The sequence below is a fragment of the Apteryx rowi genome, unplaced genomic scaffold (assembly GCF_003343035.1).
Source record: "Apteryx rowi isolate R43461 unplaced genomic scaffold, aptRow1 scaffold_109, whole genome shotgun sequence".
In the NCBI taxonomy this organism is placed as follows: domain Eukaryota; kingdom Metazoa; phylum Chordata; class Aves; order Apterygiformes; family Apterygidae; genus Apteryx; species Apteryx rowi.
Genome location: NW_020447297.1, coordinates 1,918,994 through 1,938,879, shown reverse-complemented (window position 1 = coordinate 1,938,879; position 19,886 = coordinate 1,918,994). Strand labels below are relative to the sequence as shown.

General features: G+C 42.5%; 1 protein-coding gene across 1 annotated transcript in view; it reads right to left on the bottom strand.

Moving 5' to 3' along the window:
* LOC112969366 (vasoactive intestinal polypeptide receptor-like) overlaps nucleotides 1-19,886 on the bottom strand; it is a 78,993-nt gene that overhangs the window by 47,233 nt on the left and 11,874 nt on the right. The window contains exon 3 of the mRNA XM_026072603.1: nucleotides 11,040-11,147. Within this exon, the coding sequence (XP_025928388.1) occupies nucleotides 11,040-11,147 (108 nt within the window). The remainder of the gene's footprint in view (nucleotides 1-11,039; nucleotides 11,148-19,886) is intronic.

Below are 19,886 nucleotides of genomic sequence, written 5' to 3'. Positions count from 1 at the left end.
TCCAGGTCCATCAGCCCTACCATTTCTTTATATATTGTGTGAAACCATATCTCCCTTTGCTTATTTTAGACCTGCTGGTGGACAACTGCAATACAGTGCCTCTTCTCTCCTACACCATGAGACCAGGCAAACAATCATTCCCCGTTTATTTGTTCACAACTCTGACATACACTCTATTCACCTTCACCCTATTCACTTTACACCCTTAGTCCATATTTTTCTGAAGTGTGTTAATCTATCTGCTCTCCGTGTACAATGTCCATCCATACCTCTATTCATTCTCCTCACTCTTCCTCTCTCATCCTCTTCTCCTTTCTCCTGTTGAATTGTTACCGTGATGGTGGCCCTATTCGCCATCTGTTCCACCGGACCTGAATCCCTCCACTATCACTTGATGGATTTGCTCAGCTGCACCTTCCATCAGGTCTTCTCACCTCTCCTTCACTCCCTCTGTTTTCTGCACACAGGCTCAACTCCAAGGCTTCTTCCTTTGTCTCCAAGATCCTCATAGCCCTATATAAGGGGTCTAACTCAAGCTCTGCAGTGAATACTTTTCTTGATCACTGTTCCTCAGGGAAAATGAAGAGACATTCTTCCCAGGATCAGTTGATCAAGGTGGAATGATTTTCCTCACAAAGGAAGGACTATCACATCTTTACTACCTTCTTCTCCAAGTGCAAGGGGCACCTCTTTGATCTGTCTTTTCCAACAGAAACACACTAAACTGAGGAAAAAAAAAATCTTCCACAGGAGAACGCTGCATATATAATTTATTAACTGGGACAGAGTTTTTGGAACAGGAACACAAAAACTGCAAAACTTATAATTCAATTTCTTGATGTATAAACTTGTTTGGGAGTGATGTGGAAGAGATATGAATTGAAATGACTTTGCGGATTAGGTTTTACCACCCAGTAAAGGGCCTAGCAGAGGAACTAACTGATTTATTCAAGGCATAATGGAAGAGAAGTAAGGAGTCAGTGGAAGTGAGATTAAAACCAGAAAATTCTCTTTAGAAAAGATGTTTGATCTGAGTAAGAGTTAAATATTGTGCAGATGAACAGAACAAATATGAAGAGATAATTGTGTTTGAAGCAATTTGTTGCATATGCCTAACTCTCAAAAGGTTTTTCTCAATTTCTTTTTGTCTCTCAGCTGTTGCAAGTACCCACATCAGACTCAGAAATATGTCTGAAAGTTTGTCATAGTTGAGATCTTAGCTCTTTGAACTTACTGGGAGAAAACAACTTATTGGCTTTCATTGGGAGCCTGAATTCATACCAAGAGATCTGAGGTCAGTCATAGCTAAGGGACGTTCTCCTTAATTTCCCTCTTGCTTCTTTTGCTCTTTCCGGTAATAGCTTCTAAAAGAGAGGGGAAGGTCTGCTTTGAGTAGCAATCTTCTGCTTTTCTATCATCATATTCCATGGCCTGAAATTGATTTTTTTCAAACAGAAGCTATTAAAGCAATAGCAGCTCTTACCATTTACTTTTCTTGATATTCTGCTGAGCCCACTGGAACATCTCCAGTTTTCTCAACTCTACTGTTACTGGGAAACACCTGAGATTTCCAGACAGAGTTACAACTCATGCTTAATTGGATGTAGAAGCGGCTAGATCTGGGAGAAGACTGTATGGTAAGTCATAACAAAGGTATTTTCAGAGCTTGTTTTATCTGCCTCAGTCACAGCGTCATAAAATCATTTTTTCAGTACACTTCCTGCCAACATGGTATATTGAACAGACCATCAAAATATGACATGGTGTCAGCATGTTCCACCACAGACTTCAGTTTCTTTGTTTGCTCTTTTCCACATCATTTTGGTCTTCAGTTATTACTGCCACATCTCCAGTGCCTGAAGCTTACTGCATCCTTGATTTCCTGAGACCCGCGGTTTYTCCTTCTCTTCCCCTCTCCTTCCTGCACATCATATTGCTAAGTGTGGAGATCTTGATTCTTAATAAATAGAATAGATAATTCCTCCCTTCATAACATTATATATTCTTTTTAATTAGGAATTTGAAAACTCTGCTAGCTTTCTCACAACAAAAGTACAGCTGTCAAGCTTTAGGACAAATTTTTCATTAAATCTTTAGACATTGCAATAATGTTCTAAGGAATTCTAAGGAATATTTACAAGAGTAAAACACACAGCTCTTGATAAATGGAGATGTAACAACTCCACAACCATCGACTGGCAACAGGTTTTCCACCTGAGTCCCTCCCAGTAGACACACAACAACATGTGCACTGGTATCACTGGATCTACGTGACCTGGGGGTGCCCTGCACAACACACGAGCATGGTGGGGAGGTTCAGCTGCTAAGAAACCCCCATGCCTTTGGAGTGCCTGTCCTTCAGAGGAGCAGGGCAAATGCCTTTTGACATTCAGTTACAAATGAATCTCAAACGTCTAAAGCAAAAACAAGCTTTAAATAAGCCCTACATCTGGAAAACCACCTGTCTCGCCAGTTGATTGCACTGCTTCACATTGCTGGAGCTGGCTAACATGAAGGGTGCACTCTTAAAARCGGATGTAAAATCAGCATTGATCTATGGAAATGGAGTAATTTGGCCCTGATTTCTGCCTTGGGCCTTCTGTTGTCCCTGACAAATGAGCAAAATGGATGTCAGACAGGGCTGGAGGCTGCCCTGATGGTCACGGGAAGCAGGAGCCATGGCCCACCTCTCCCCTTCCTGTGATATCAATGGTGCAAATAATTGGCACAATTCCACATAAATAAGAAACTTTTCTGGCAAATCTGCCCTTGCGATACCTGCCTTGTGATTTGGACTGAGGCTACTTTGCACCAGAATAGGTTGAGGGCTCTCAGTGAACAAACCTGCATAACAGGTATACTCAACTGCTTGTTTCATTTTAAATGAGGATTATAGTAAACAAATAGTGGGTCTGATCATTTTTGGGTTCTCAATGAAAGTGGTAATGTCTTTGCTCATCGGACCTTCTCCTATTCCCTCCCCCCCCATTTTGTTCAGTTTTCTTTCCAGTTTCAAAAGCAACACAGAAAAAAAAAAGGAGAAAAGAAATCCAGGAAAAGAATGCTGGCCCAAAAAAGAGAAATGAAGACATTTTCCAAGCAAATGAGAATCATTTTGGGGGGGGATATGAACATCATTCTGCATTTTTGTTTGTTTCCATCTACTCATTATAGATCTTCTTTGCATGAACAAAACACAGGGGCCCATCTCACCTAACTTTTGCCATGGAAATGTAGGGAGTCTACAGTAATCTAATCTAAAGTAGACACTCAGGTTCCCTGTATAGTCCATACTATACCTTCACAGGGCATGTTATTTTATCCTAAAACATATCATGGGATGACTAATGCCCTGGAAATGCCTCCCTTTCGCCACTAGCTAGAGGGAGAGATTAGACAAGGTATTTAGATTGGATGCTTAACTATGAGGTGCCTACAGCGAGGTGGAAGGAGTCTCGCTTGTACATCTGATTAACTAAAAAGAAAGGCAGCAGAATAACTAAGCCCTGAGTCCATATCTATGTCCTACTTATGAATTTCCTTCTTCTATCGCAGGATGAGGCCATACTCTGTCCCAGGAATCACCCTAAGGCAGCGGGGACTCAGGAGTGTTTGGAGGCCTCCTTGCAGAGCACCTGAGGACCCCACAAACCCAAATGTGCCAGGTGGGTCAGCGTATTACCAGTCCTTCTCCCACAGCCTTCCTCGATGGAAGGTGGGCAGGATGCAGATTTATAGTGAATCCAGGGATCAAGCTATCAAAGCTTTTGCTCTGAGATCAGTGTAGCAGCTTGCAGGTGACATCAAGGGAGCTGCTTGCGGCAGTCTGCTTAATCACTTGCTCAAAGACCTACAGGGGCTCATTCTCATGTTATTTCATGGAGACCTCTTCTCTTTGCTCTGTGCGTTTGTGTGTGTGTGCCAGAACTGGAAGAGGTGGGGAGTGGTGATAGCTGGATTCTGCTTCATCCTGAACCATTAGGAACCAGGTGTTACCAGCAAATGACATACATCCAGTGGATTTGACTCAATTGCCTCTGTTCTAACGAAGACAGATAATGCTACAAAGGATTAGTCAACATGTGCCAAAGAGAAGGTATGGAGAGAGGATGTCATTTCCAAAACTCTCCACAGGTGAGTCATGAAAAAGAATGAGAAGACACAGTTAGGTCTTTGCTGTCTATCATACTACACTTGTGAAAAGGCCATCAGACAGAGGCCGGTAATAATATGAACCATGTCTTGAGTGTGTAAGCTCTTAAAACAGCTGGGATGGAACTAGGATCAAACGACAATTAGAATAACACTGGGCATACTATTAAGAAACAGAATGACAAAAGATAACAAAAAGCTCTTCATTTATATTTGTTGAGTTGAAATACAGCATAGAGAGAAAGACATATTTTAAATTCAAACCAAAAAGTTGTCTGGCAGAAGAGTATGAACTTGGAAATTTAAAATGACAGAAGACATGGAAAAATCAAAAACAAAATGAAGACTTAATCTTCATGATGCACCATGATTTAAAACATTCATAATAACATCCATGGTTTCTCAGGTAAATCTTGGGGCTGTGCTTATTCAGAAAAGGGCTTGTTTAAAGACATTAGGTCAGATTTTGAATGCTAATGATGGTATAAGAATAACTTGGGTTCCTCTAGGTTTAAAAGATTGTAAACCCAGAGAAGAATTTGTTCTTTATCTATAAGACAATATTTGCAAAAAGCTCCATTAACTTGCAATAATAATAAAAGCACAAGTAATTTAGATGCATCTGAAAATTTTATCCATGTGTTTGTGGATGAGCAGATTTGGTCCACTTGCAGCTAAAATCCCAAGTGGACTTTCCTCTATGAGCAGTGGGGAAAGAAAGGCATCTTCAGGGCTGATTCAAACCACAGAGAAACACCTCCAGGCTAGATGGGATATGCCTCTCCTGCTGTTGACTACAAGAGATAACCTACATGTCTGGCTAGACTAAATATTGAGCTTTCATATGGCTAAAGTTAGGTGAGATGATGCTTCTCCTAATTACCTGCACCATGTAGACAGAAAGGATCAGGGCTGAACTCAGTTAAAAAGCATCTTTATTAATATTTGCTCTTGTTTAAATTCAAGAATCTTTAAATCACTTGACCAGATTGAATCATCTTTCTCATGTAGCCTGGACATTTTGGATCCCTGTTTCCATGCAGAAAAATAAAAGCACACTTGTTTCATTAATCAATACTGCTAAATACCCTTGTCATTTTGAGATTTGCATGAAGGGGAAAAGATTACAAACCTAAACATTTACTGCTGCCATGCACAAATATGTATCTTAGAAGTGACRTACAATACAACTGCCAGTTTGTACAGCTGGTGTTAGACAGCCACAGGAGTTGTTACATGACTCTCATTTCACCTTAATTCTTGCTTGGAGAATTGCACAAAACCTCTTGAATGAGCCATGGAAATCAGTCTAACAAACTGTAAGTGCATATAAAAGCTGTCAATGATAAGCACGGATAATTTTATGCTCATTCTAAGACTCCAGCAAGCCAGGAAAAGTATTGCTTCCATGGAGATCCAAAGTCAGATACAACCTGGAGAATTTGCTTCTCAGCAGGTAGGATTTGTGACTGTGAAACAGGACCAAGAGCAGCAGCTTGGAGCTAAAAAATGTCCTAAGCCTTCCGGAGAGCATTCTTAGCAATGAGAGTCAGAGGAGGGGACATGATTTTACCTGAGACAGGAACTCAAGATTCACCTGAGACCAACGCTCAAGTCCTGGCTTGCCTTCATGACTCATAATGCACAAATCATAACCTAATATTCAGCTGCAGATTTGAGTCCCTCATTCTGCTGGCAGTCACTGAGCTACACAGCCAGGTCTCTTTCCCTCTCTGTCTCTTTGGATCAGTGAACGTGAAATGCAGTGGGTCCATCAGAAGAACATACAGAAGCAGTCCTGGAGATGTCCTGGATCCTTAATATCTTCTAATCACTTTAAAAGCTCATCAAATACCATCTCTAAACTCTGTCTTTAATTCTTCCACAAATCCTCATTGGAACCTTCTTCCAATTTCTAGTCTGACTGTATTCATAGCAGTTTACAGCCATCTGTTTTTGTTCCAGTGTTGGATTTTGGCTTGAAATGCTGTTTTCACTCCTTGAAATTCCACTCTTGAAATGGAAACTCACCCTTTCTGTTACTAAACTAAGCAAGTGCTGCTGAGCCACATTCTTCCAGTCTTTTCTAGCATGATGGACTTTATCAGAATACCCATCTTTTCCAACTTTAGTTCATTTTCGTCATTTGCATGTAACAGGGGAGACTAAAAGGCAGTGACAACATTTTTCTGAAATCTTTGTAGGAGCAGACAATTCATTTCCCATCATCTTCTATTCTGGAGGAAGAAGAGTAGCACTGGAGAGCTACCCTACCCCAGTGGTTCACAGTTTATCTCAGGAACCTTCTACATATTAAACACAGCCCAAGGATCTGCCTGGTACAAGGCACATGATTAAGGAATGATAATGTCCAGTACTCAAGAGGATAAGTGAGAACTTAATAGGTGCTTCAGCTGGACAATTAAACTTTTATTTTCACAATCTGTGATCAATGATATATCGGGCAAATTTCCAGATCAATTTCCTGACTACTTCTGTAACTTAACTATTTTGCTTTATTTTTGCATGGATGTCACAATAGTTCTCTGAGAACTTCTGCTGTCTTGTTGTGACCTTGGGTTAGAACTGCACCCTGATGGAGAAGGTCATGTCTAAACGCAACAGGAAGATGGCAAGGCATGAACCAGTGCTGGCTGGTAATACCAGCTAGAATCTCTGATAGAAAATGACTTCCCATCTGCATGAAAAGGCACTGATGACAACATCTGTTTCAGAGAGCACTGCCACAAACAATTAGGCTAAACCTGTTAAGTTGTGCAGTCTCCACTAGTTTGGCAAAAGCATAAATTCATGGTGTGGGATCCATCAGTGTCAGCAAATTCTATTTCCTAGAATCACTCGTGTCCAGTGTTTGGCAGTGGATTTCAAACACTGGGAAAGGGTTAGTATTGGATATGAAAATGATAAGGATGAATGAAGAAAAGGGATGAAGACATTTATTTATTGGAGAGGGAAATCAGGAATTCCTGGAGTAGGGGAGGGAAGATATGTTTGAAGTCACAAAGATATTCGAAACTGTGGTGATGTTGTTTCAAGACATTCAACCAATATCGAAGGATTTTGAGCTGACTATGTATAGACCTATCTCAAGAGGATGCACCTGCATCCAGGCTACTCAGCTCCACACACTGCATCTGCCATGCCAGTGTGACTCTGGAAACAGGCACCACTGGTCTGCAGAAATGCAGAAGTTGGACAGGTCTGTTATAGATGGCTTGAGAAAAAAAATACACTAAACGAGGAAACAGAAGTAAAACATATGCACGAGGAAGGAGAAAGGAGAGCAGAAGTGAATTTAAAACACCAGAGGAAACAAGGTAGGTAGCCACACAGCAGCAGTGAATTGTGCTGGGGTTTGACTATGAGGTGAGCACCTCCAACGTGGAGTTTGGCAATCCTGAAACCCAGAAAGCAATCTCCCTCTTTGAGTGGGATGGCATAGTTCAGCGAGCTCGGTTATTCCCACCCCCCCAACCCCTTAAGCAACTCATCTCATAGTTGAAGCTTAAAAAATGTCAGTGCTAATTTATACTGCTTAACTCTTGCAGTATGGACAATTTGTTTTTGGAGAAACTGCAGGAAACAAATCCCTATTACAAATGTCATCTTCACTATGTATTGAAAGAAAGCTGGAACACTCTGGTACAGAGATCACAAGTAATGCACTTTAATAAAGCAAGGTGCCAAAAATATTTTCATCCATCTCCTTCACATGGTACTGACGAATGTCAGGAAATAATGAAAATCTTCTGGATTTGTGAATGGCATAAAAATTTAATGTCAAATGACATCAGGACTATGCTAGGCATTTTAAGGTTTCCAAATACCAAGATACATTTTATCCTTTATTTACCATGAGATAGGATATTAGTCATCTGAAGAACGTATTCTCCATTAGGCAGGCAAATCACACTAACTCTTTGTTTCCCAATATTTCACCCTTTTCTTGCTATAAATATAAAAAAGATTTCCTCTTGCCCACAACTTTGGTATAAGCTTTCACGTTCTGGCAAAGGGATCAAAGAGGAGGATGTAAACATTTACCAGATAATTAATTTCCTTGAGGACTATTCAGTGATACTCATCACTACAGAGGAAAAACAAACTTGCATGATACTAATTTTGCAAGGAGTCTTGTAAAACAAGGGGCAAGATTACATTCACTTTACGTATGACCATGGCTGCATTTTCACATTTGTAAATGATCATACAAAGTGCACAGCTCAGAGAAATTCAAAGATGTTGTTTTCGCCTTGGAAATGGCATCAGTTTGTCTGTTTACAGAAGGAGATGCTAACATATACGTTTGGCAAAGGTGGGATTCATCCATGTTGTAAGACATCTACATCTGTCACAGCCACTCCACGATCATTCTGTTGTCAATGGAGAGAAACAGGCGGTTTTAAGATGCTATTCAACTCATCCTGAAGTAGACGTCTAAAAGTCAGCTGAACTGAACCTTTAAAGAGTCTATTTCTCACCACTGACAGTAAAACAATCTCAGAGGCAGATTTCCATACGGTAGACTCTAAAATTAGCTGATATTAATGCCATTCCAGGGTAGCATTCGGTTTCCCAAATATAGGTATTTAGTGCCAACTGAGACATTCTCACGGATTTCTTAGACGTCCCAGGGTATCTCTAATAGCTCTATATGTTATGTTGAGGAAACTGTATTGAGCCCTCAGCATCTACAGTGTAGATGCCCACCTGTGAGCTTAGTGCTTCCACTACACTCAACAGACACCTGATCAATACAGCAAATTATGTCAACAGAGCTGTTTAGGTCTCTAAATACAGACATCCCTTGGCTGCACTGACTAAATTACTGTTGACTTTAATGGGAACCTAGGCACCCAGCTTGTACGTGTACAACTGCATTAGAAACAGCAGAAGTTAAGAGCGCTGAATCCCCTTCCTCCCACAGAGCAAGTCACTCTGCTTCCTCATACTCAGTGGGAAGAAGGCATTTTCAAGGTGCCATTCAACAGATCTCTTTAGATGGTTACTTTAAGATGAGATGAATCATATTCTAGCCATCACTGACCAAATGGACCAGCTCTTCAATGGCAGGAAACCCTTGATGACCATCAGATGCAGACAACTACATTTAACCAGACGAAATTCGTCCCAAGAAACGGGAGGTTCACATGAGAACCCCCTGCAGAAGGCTGCTGACATTGTCAGCTGCAAGACCAGATGACATTTACTGAGCTCACTGCTCCCAGAACAGCACAAATGCCAGCAGCCAAGCTACAACACGGATATGCAGAGAAGGGTCATGGGCTGGTTTGTATTTGAGGCTGTTTCCTGGCCTGGCACTTTCAGGTAAGCGCACAGGGAGCCCAAGTGGTGCCCTGACTGCTCTTAATGGAGTCTAGACTTCTCTCAGAATAGGAACCACCCATTGGCCTAAACATAGGTCTTTTGAGATGCCCTTAGGTTTTTGAGATCTCTAACGACACATGAGCCATAGGGGATCTACACCCTTCTGCAAGGGCCACCCGAGATGTCCTAGGGCATCTCAGAGGGCAACACAGGCCCCTGAGTGGGCAAATGCATTGAGTCTCATAAGCCTATCTYAGTGCATGGTTAAAGGCATCCTGCTTTCATTTGCTTAAGTTTAACACAGCTCCAGTGACATATATATACATACATATATCATATATGTTCCTCATTGCTCTGCTCTGGTGGGATGAAACACTGGAAAACTTTCTTAGTTGGAAACTTTATTGGTACTTCTGAGATAGTTTCTTTCTATCCGTTTATCTGACTCTGATGGGTCTCTAAGATGCAGTGAGTGAATGCTGGGCTCAGGAGACAGGAGGACACAGAGCATCAACTGAAAGCAATTCCTCCACATAGCTGGAGAAGAGCTCAGTGGTCTTCTTGTGCCAGCTGGGACGTTACAACAGCTTCTGCCTGCTTTTCCTGGGTGCTGATTCAGCAGCGATGAAATACTGGGGAGTTTTGGAAACAGGGAGATTACAGGATTAGGACGGGACTCCAGAGATTTTTCGTCTTCCCTTTTGGCTCTGCTAAGACTTTATGTGTGGCCTTGGGCAAGTCATCTAATCAGTGTGTGCTCATTAAGCAGTGCTTGGTCTGTTAAACAGGGACAATACTGTATCCTTACTGACCCTCATAATCTGTCTTGTGTGTTTGGAGTGCAAGCCTGTAAAAGTGGACACTTATTAGCTTGCTGCATAACCTCCACAGCAAAAGAGCCTTTTTCTCCGTGGAGGCCTGCAGGGCTACTATAATAAAAATACTAAATAATGACTGTAAACCAGCAGGAGACAAAGAGCCCTGTTGCTGTTTGCCCTCGAGACCCGAGTTTTAAATTAAAGCTTCCGAGATGTGCCGACCAGCACATTAACCTGCTTTCTCCATTAGCCTTCCCTGCCCATTATTTGTTAGGATAATTTCTTGGCTAGTGGCCAAATATGTTATTTCGACAGAAAAATATTTTATTACATTCGGTTTCAGCTTGTTTATTTTATGTCAGAGACAATTAATACAGTGCTAGACTGTCCATCTTGTACAACAAACATACTATTGCATACATTGATTAAATTTTCGCTGCACACCACCAATAAGATTGAATTTCACCAGGAGCCATTTTTGCATCCCTATGATCTCGAGTAGTATGTTGTGCTGGAAGAAGGATTGGGAGGATGCCCCAATGGTTTGGGTATTCATCTACGGCTTGGAGACCTCCTTACTTTGTGCAAATCCTGAGTCCCTCTGAGCCTGTTCTCCCTCTATCTGTACCGAGAAGTTTTTGTTATGATATGATGCAACACACTACAGGCAGTGAAGCCATAAAACCATTTCATTGAGATGAATTGTCTGGTTTTGCTTACCGAGGAAATTGGTGAGGAATCTGAAGTACTTTGGACACGGCCTCACCACAACTTCTCCCACCTCTGCTTTGGGCCAGCATGTAATGTTGTCCCATTGCCTTCTGCAACCTGGAAAAAGAGAAAAGCTGGTGGTAGGACAAGCACGAGTGACTGCTGGGTACACAGTGTATGAAGCCAGAGCAGAAAAACCATGGCATAGCAGATCAGTGGTGCAAAGGCATGTGGAACCTACCACCGAGATGCAGRACCTTGTAGGAAGGAGGACTCCACTACCTTGGTAGCTCAACTACCTTGGTGGAGCTGGTGGGGTGTGAATCACGGTCACCTGCTGAACAAAGGGTTATATTCTTTTTCATTAATTTACCAGCAGTTCCTAAATGCCTGAAATGGAAGATGTTTTAAAAAATCTTCTCAAATCAAATAGGGCTTTAGGAACTTATGTTTTTTGCCCCAAATGAGGAGTACAAGCTGGAAAGAAGAGCATAAGGCCTGGAGTACGCAGGAGTATTTTCTTTAAACATGTAGCTTTCAACAACCCCAGTCCCTGAAATTCAGCACTGGAGGTGTCTGTAGTTTTCAGAAATTCACACACAGAGAACAGCAAATCTGTGCAGCACTGGACAAATCAGGGTTAACAATGAACAGTGCCTTTCTTAGAYGAAAAAAAGCAGAAACGCTTAAATAAATGTCTCTCTTCCCTGCCCTTACCTCTCCATGTCACATTAAAACACCTGATCTGAAAATGCACAGATGTGCAAAACATGCTCCCACTCCTCTGCTTTCCCCAAACTTCTGTCGCTAGCATTGCTTCCCTGTGAAATTAGATGGTTGCGCAGGCAATGTGCTCAGCAGGAAGAGGACACTGATAACATCCAAGGGATCAGGAGCCAAATCCTGATACAAATCTCAAGAATTTGTTTTTGCTTTAAAAAGGGAGAAGGCCCAAGAGGCTCCAGGAGGCTGAGGAGGGACAGTGCCGTCCCCATGAGTTGCTCTCTACGGAAGGGAGTGTACTATGGTGGCATAAGGTTGCGGTATAAGCCCTACCCAAGCTAGGAAAGAAGCAATAACCAATGGAGCAAACTTCAGACTGAAACCATAGGATTTTATCAAAATTAAACATTTCCAAATAATCTTTCGAATTGAATAGCAACTTTCTGTGAGAAAAAAGGTCAGGTGCATCCTTTCTCTAGAGTTATAATATGGTGTTCTGATTTGCCATTCCATTTTGAACATTTCCAGTTCTTCATAAGGCATTAATGATTTAACATACATGCTACACTGTTGAATATTGTAACATTAGCACTGAAGCCAAAAGGAGTTGGTTGACCTGAATTTAAACATTTCAGGCTTGTTTTTGCCTCAGCACGCTTCAGATTTTAGGATTTTTTCTACGATTTTGAAACCATTTTTTTCCCCCTTGAAATTTCCAACAGACGTGCACTTCAATTTTGGCCTGAATTAGATRGATGGGTTGTCATCAGACCTCCCTAAGAGTCACTTCTTCATAGCACCTTTGCTCTGCAGTTCTTTGTCATGCCCCATTACATTGAAACACTTCCCCAACTGTGAGTAAAGTGTTGTTGTTAAGGTCAACAGCCTCGCGAGAGAAGCCAGAATATGAAGAAGAAAGCTTTGAGATAATACATTTCACTTGTGAGCAAAGGGAACTATGAAAACCACTGTCAAGCTGCATTTCTTTGATAATTGTATCCTGCTCTGAAGTACCTCTTTTAAAGCGTCTTTTACCTCTCATGCTAAGAAAAAGCTTGGCGTCATCATCAGTTGTTTCAGACGGAGGCAGCTTGCTATCTCAGATCAATGAAGGGAGCACGCAAATGCTTTGAAGCTGAAAAAGAAACCTCAGCTCTCTTTCAGTTATCGCACAAGTTTTTCCTTCATTCTTTCATGAGTAAATAGAACTTTTCAAATAAAGTCCTGAGGTGAGTTTACTGGAGCCTGAAAAGGGAATAGTTGACAATACCTTCTCGGTGCAAGCTCTACTGCATCACTCATTAAAATTCAATTTTCAGATTTCTAATATCAGTTACAAAGCTCAGTTCCCACAGAATCATATTTATCTGCTACCAAACAGCCAGTAGCTCCAAAAGTATTATGATATTAGGTATTCTGCTYATGGAAAATAGATGATTTCATGACAGAGTCTTTCAAATTCTACAATCTTTACCTCCATCAGCCCTGATAATTATAATGCACCCATTACCCCAGGACAGATTGTAATGCAAAATAAAATACAAGATGATAGTATGAGATGGCTTGTTAAATATTCCGAATTACGCACTTTGAGAATATCTGTGATTCCTGCCTTTTTCTATGAAAGTATTTTTCACCGCCACTGGCAATGCATGTTAGAAGCTCAGTCTTGCTCAGCATTGTAGTAAAAGCGCTCTTTGATTTAAATAAGATGAAGACGTATGACACTGGATTTACAAGATACACAGAGTGGATCTTTAAAAATTATTGYATCTGCAAAGACCTCTTATGTCTGCCTATTAAGTCTTCTAATACCATTCTTCCTTGCTGGACTCCCACATTGCTGACATTATTTGTGTAGTTGTCAGGGAGGGTCCAGGTTTTATGGGTGGGATTCATATACCTCAATTTATGCATCTACAAGTTAGATGTGTCAGTAAACCTGGAGAAGTCAATGGGAACAGGAGCTCTGGCTGGCATGTCACATCACCCCAGGATGGTTATCTAAAGTAGAGCAAATGAGTAATTCTCCGGAGGTATCCTCTTATCTCCAATGATCAGAAGGTGGCCTGCCATGACTAGCTCATAGATATTTACCTTTGAGGTATCTGAAACTAAGTGAGATACAATTAACTCATACTAACTCTAAATCAGTAAAAAACTTAACGTCTAATGCTTACATTATAATAACTTGTATGGRATGCAAGTTTCTTGTTTGAAATGCAAGACAGAAAAAAAGCACTCCCTTTTGAAATGGATTAGACAAYACGAAGATCTGGCACCTGTAAGATGCTTTGAATCTGCAGTCCAATGCTTAGTGCTTATGCTGCAGTCAGCCTATACGATGTCAGATGTAAGTTTGTGCCTGTTGTCCAAACCAGGATGCAGACAGCCTTTATCAAACGGTCTCCAGAAAATTGTATTCTTTCTCCAGAAAGAAGACAAAAAGAAGTCTATCAGCAGACTGATGGACTTTTCCCTGGCAAACTGCTSTGAGCAGGGGGCAAGGCAAGGGCAGGCAATATGGAGTCATGTCACTACAACAGACCAATATCTGGAAAAAAAACATCTGAGAAAGAGCTGCTATGTGTCTCATAAAAGGGGAATCTCTGTCTTCCCTTTGGCATCACTTGGCCTTCACAGATCCAAGAATGAGTTTGTTTTGCCTGACCAAACCAAATCTAGTGATTATTAAGGGCTTCTCCAAAAATYAACTATAAATGATGTCTTCTCCCTTGCACTGAATGCCTGCAGGAAAGATGCAAAGGACTTCATCAATCCTCATCCAAGGCAGCAGGTGGGAACAAATCATGCATTCACCTTTCACTTATATTGCGATCCTAGCAAACAGTACGGCAAACCCTTTAATGCCATTTCAATCAAAAGAACTGCTCTGTTCCTTTGCTTTTTGCCAAAAACCAAAGAATACACACTGCTGTTCCACCAAGGGCTGTCTTTTGCCTTGCAAAGGATCAGAAGTGAGTCTGGAGGAGCAGTGGGTAAAAGCAAGCATCTGACTTTTTCAAAGAYGGGAGCATTTAGCACATCCCTGGGTAATCAGGTGTACTCTTTAAACTCATGCCATTATGTGTATATATATATATGTGTGTGTGTGTGTATGTGTGTATGTATGTATGTATAAAGACTCTTTTGCTTTTCAACTGTTTTAACTGTGACTTCCAGACACTCTGCTTTGTCATGCTCTTGCCTGGCAGATTGTGAAGTGCTCTCTGGAGCCAAATATCTTCTTCTGGAGACCACAGGGAGAAATGCTTTACCACTCTAATGAAGCTGCCTTTTAGCCTTCCTTCAGATAAGCAGATCAAACCGCTCATCCTCTTGCTGTAAACAACGCAATCAGTGTAATTAACAGCAGCCATCTCTCTCCCTYTTGAAGAGGGCTCCCCAAGTCTTGCTTGAGGAGAACCATCAGTGAAGGGGTCGAAGGCTGTTGGCTGCACGCCAGACCCAGATCTTCACCTTCAATGCTCAACCTCCCTCTTTGCAAGCCAGGTGCCYGGGTTGCCCCAGCTGTAGGTGGCCAGGCTTTGGGGAGCCCTCCTCTAAGAGGCTCACATTGCGGCATGGATGGAGGCTTCCCCCCACAGCTCTTCTCCTTGCCCATTTGCCAGCGGTCACCACCCCAGGGCGACAGGACATGCCTGTCCCCAGCTGCCACCGCTCACTGGCCAACATCTGCGATGTCTGAAGGCGCTGACACCGTCCCTACCAGACTCAGCTGCRGTGGTTTAAATAACCCCCCCCAGCTACAGGAGATGGTAGCCTTTTCTGCCATCATTGCCAAATGTGAATAAAAGCTCAGGCTCTCACTTTCTCTCCCCTTAAAAGGTTAATAAACGGAAAACAGGTCAATCTGTACGAGGCACAGGTATACGGTGGGTTGCAGAACTGGCAGATTAGAGTGCAAAGAACATTTCTTGCAGTTATATCTACACTCGCAGCAAATATACAGTCAATTCTTATCCGGGAAGCAGCAGAGAACAACTTCCCCTCATGAATAAACATGAATCTACAGAGCTCTGGCATGGCTCTGAGATGTGACTGGGTTTGGCTGAGGAAAGAAATGAAAGAAATGAAACTGAAAACAGTAGGCTGGTGCTGCGGTAAGGTCTTAATCCAGGTGAACTCCCAATTCAGAAAAAAATCCTTTTGGCACCTTTCTCATTCACATCAAATGCTCCCTAACGGGCTGGAGTCACTCCAGGTCTCTTTTGGAAGACATTAGCTCAGAAGAGTCTTGCTCTTTCAATACATGTTCAGATGCGGAGATGCTCATTAGATGCCCAGGGTATCTCAGGATCGCCGTATGCCTCTCACTAGCCACGGGTTGACAACAGCAAGGCAAAGTGCATCTTCATTAAGCCAAGCTGAGCTATCCCTAGTACCTTCCCAGGCAATAACCTGGTGTGCTTCCAATGGAAACTCATTTTCACTCCGGTTTGATATCAGCAGGCAGTTTCCAACCTCTCTGGAGTYAGGGCTGTAAACAGCTATTAGGTGACATTTATTCCCCCACTGACAGCTTGTGCGGAAGTTATATCTAGATGTCCTTCCCTGCTTTGCCCAGTTTGCTTTCATTACAAATGATTATCATTGCATTTGATATTCTTTGATCCAGCCTAGCACTAAGTTTTCACCTGACTGAAGAAAACAGACTGAAAAAGATGGGCTCTGCAACAATTTGCCGAGTATCAGTCACAGAGAGACACGTTGAATTCAGTCACATCAGAGGGTAGGAAAACCGATCCTCAGTCTGGGGTTATTACTAAGCAGGGCAAAACCTGAAGGCGAAACACACTTCCATTTCCTCTTAACAGTTCAGTGCTATATCCTTCTTTTTTTTTTTATAAACACCAAAGTGCTTCTATTTATGATGTCTCAGTTTAACTTCCTTCCCTTCCTTTCTTTGTTCTCCTTGCTGCAGCCAAGTTGAGGTAACCCCCTCCGGCCCGTACCACGCCAGCTGAGCCAGGCCAGCGGCGAGGGCTCTTGGGGCTGGCGCGGCTTGCTGCGCCAACGCCATCCCCACCTTTGCACGCAGGGCAACGCAGAAAGAGGGGGAGCCTGGCCAGGGGTGAGGCTCACCACCACGAGCTCAGCTGAAGGAACATACCCTGCACGTTAGCATCTCCATTTCACCTGCCTCAAGCACAGAGCAAGAGAGCAGCACAGATCTCCTGTTCCTACCTCCAGAAAAGCCCATGTTGAGCTGGGGATTTAGCGAAGTATATAAATGGGCTTAAGGGCACAGAAATACTGCCCCGGCACAGCCTCCCAGCCTAACCAATGAGCAGAGGCTGAGATTGCCTGAATCAATGATAGCTTTCTATTTAAATCTTTAAAAATGTATGTAATAATAAAAAAATCCCAAATAGATTCTTCTTCTTCTATATATATTTTTTAAATAAATGCAATTAAATTTTGTTTTTGAACCCATGGAAATTTTTAAAATGTATAACCTCCTGGAGCAGGGAGTTGCACAGTTTAACTATGCACTGAGTGAAGAAGCACATGCTTTTCTRCATTTGCTTTGAACCTGCTCAGTGCTGGTTTCATTAGGAATTGCCTGGTTCCTTTAYGAATACAGAAATATTTATAACCTATTCACARTCTCTCTTTCCCTGGGGAGAAMAACCATAAAATCCTCTTTTATATCCCTCCTCAAGCAYCTCTTTTTCCAAGCTGAGGTGTCCTGGCTTATTTAATTGCTTCTTGTAGGGAAACTATTCCCTATCATTTCTCCTTTGTACCTTTTCTATYTCTCCTTCTACTCCCTCCTTCCCTGCCCTGGACTTGCAGAATGGATTTTACCTTATTTTTATGCGACAGATTACTTTTGACCAGGGCTAGCTGGGCACCAAGATTTCWCTATATAACTCTCCCACTCTTCACCCCCCACTTAAATTCAAATCTTTCCCTTCCGTATTCCCTCCTGGGACTTCCTCCCCCATCCCCATTCCCCCCCACATGCATCCTGGGGCATCGCTCCTCCCCAGCTCCTCCTCGCTGTGTTTTTATTTTTATCAGCTCCGAGGCTCTGTTCTGAAGCAAACGTTCCCCCTTTCAACTCTGCATGGYGTTGCATTTGCTTCGGATGCTTTTTGCCTGTCATGCTGCCTGCTATCGCTCCAGCACTATAGGCAAGGGCAGGATGTGACAGAGAAACCACTTTGCTAAAGGAAAACCACAGTCCTGCCAGAGATGCGAAACCCTCACACTGTAGCATTTCCTTCCCACTGCCGATTTGCACTTCGTGGCACACAGAYGCTCCTTAATTCTCCCCCCGGTGAAGAATCTGCAGTCCAAATTCAGCACAAAATGGACCTGGGCAATGAGAGCAAGCAAAAAGGATTCCCAGACTGAGCACAAGTGGAAAGAGTTTATCTTGGTCTTTGCCTCAGTATCTGAAGTGAGAGAGAGAAACATTGATTTTACAAGCTGCAAAATATTAAAACTACCGTTATTTGCTGTAACAAATGGCTTGCATTTCTGCCATGACTTCTAGTAGAAGCTGTCCAGGCACTCAACAGGAAATGTCGAGATGTCTTCTTAAACATTTGCAGAAATTTGTGTCAAAGACATATAAAGGAAACCTCAGTCCAAGCCCCCAGACTGAGTCACTCTAAGCAGCATGAAAGAAATCACCAGAGAATATTTCTGGAGGATTATTTTTAAGCATGAAAATCCTAYGAGCTTTTCCATCATCAAAGTCTAGTAGAAAACGTGAAAAAAAGAGTTTCTAATCTTTCAGCCTTTCTGTAACCAACAAACCARATCATTCTTTTCACAAATGAACTTCGTGAGCTGAGCACTTCTGTCTAATTCCAGAATGTCTGAACTGAAACAAAAGATGCCAAGATTTAAGACAAAGATTTATAAACAGAGTTGCTCAAACTTATCTCCTCACCAGCGTTTAGTCAACAGGCAGTTCTGTAGCGCCCTGACATGTAGCATGCTGAAAAGGTTATTCTAGGGCTTCCTCATTCCTTGTTGAAATCCTCCTGCTCTTGTAGAAGKTATGGAGAACCAGCTTTAGCTCCTTTAAATTTAGGTACCTAACCTCCCTGTACGGCTTTTCCCATGTTGGCACCCCCAATGGCAATTCACAGTGAAGACGATTAAGCTCATCCTCAAGAAATGTTTCTTSGACTCTAGGGGAGGCAACAGTGACTACGCTGATGGTGCAGGGACTAACTCAGGCTGTAGCTCCTCTGCACCTCTCCACCTCACCTACCAGACATAGATCGAGGTGCTGTGAGAAGTGTGTTAATGATTTTGTGGGGCTTCCCAACAAAGGAAGGATGGGACAYGAGTGCAGCAGCTCTCGCTGATGGCCCAAGTGCTGTGAAAATCAGGAGACTTTTCCTCAGCTTTCCAACATTTGGCCCGACCAGTGTGAATTCCTTGACTTGCCTAAATGTGCGTGGCAGATGATTGAATGGCAGCACCAAGACCAGTGCTCAGGAGACCTGGCTTCCCTAATGAAATGCAAACCTTCCTACTGACCTACTCAGCTAGACCTGCTCCTTGAAGGCAAACAGGAGAGTGACAGTCTTCCCTTRGCAACGTGCCGAGGGTGTATCAGTCTGCAACCAGCTTCGGAGAGCTCTCTCCTAAAGCAATTAACAGCATGATGAAGAGGAGTATTTATTTTTAAGTGACTTACCTTGTTGTTATTCCACAGGCTCACCCTGTACCCTCAAGATCAAAGGACTTGCTTTGGCAAGGGAAGAGATTCTCAGCCAAAGCTGTGATCTCTGCTTTGTTGCTCTTCTTCAAGGCAAATATTGGGCTCAGACAAAATACCCCACTAGAAACACACTGTAGCTACAGACTGCCTGTCCCAGCTACTAGAAAGATACAGCTGATGCTGGCTATGATTCTGCTGTCCTCTTCCAYAGCTGGAGAGGGCTTCATCCATGTGAAGCCTTTACAATCTGGCTCTCATATTAAATGTCCTGGAATAGTTGCTCATTTTACCCATAAAATTGAGGGGCAGTTGCAGAGGAAGGAAAGGTTGTGTGGAAGACCTACACCTTGGCTMTGCAGGGAGGGGTGAAAGGAACAGAAAGGCATTTCCACCTAGGGTTTGATTTTAAATTAAGGCATATT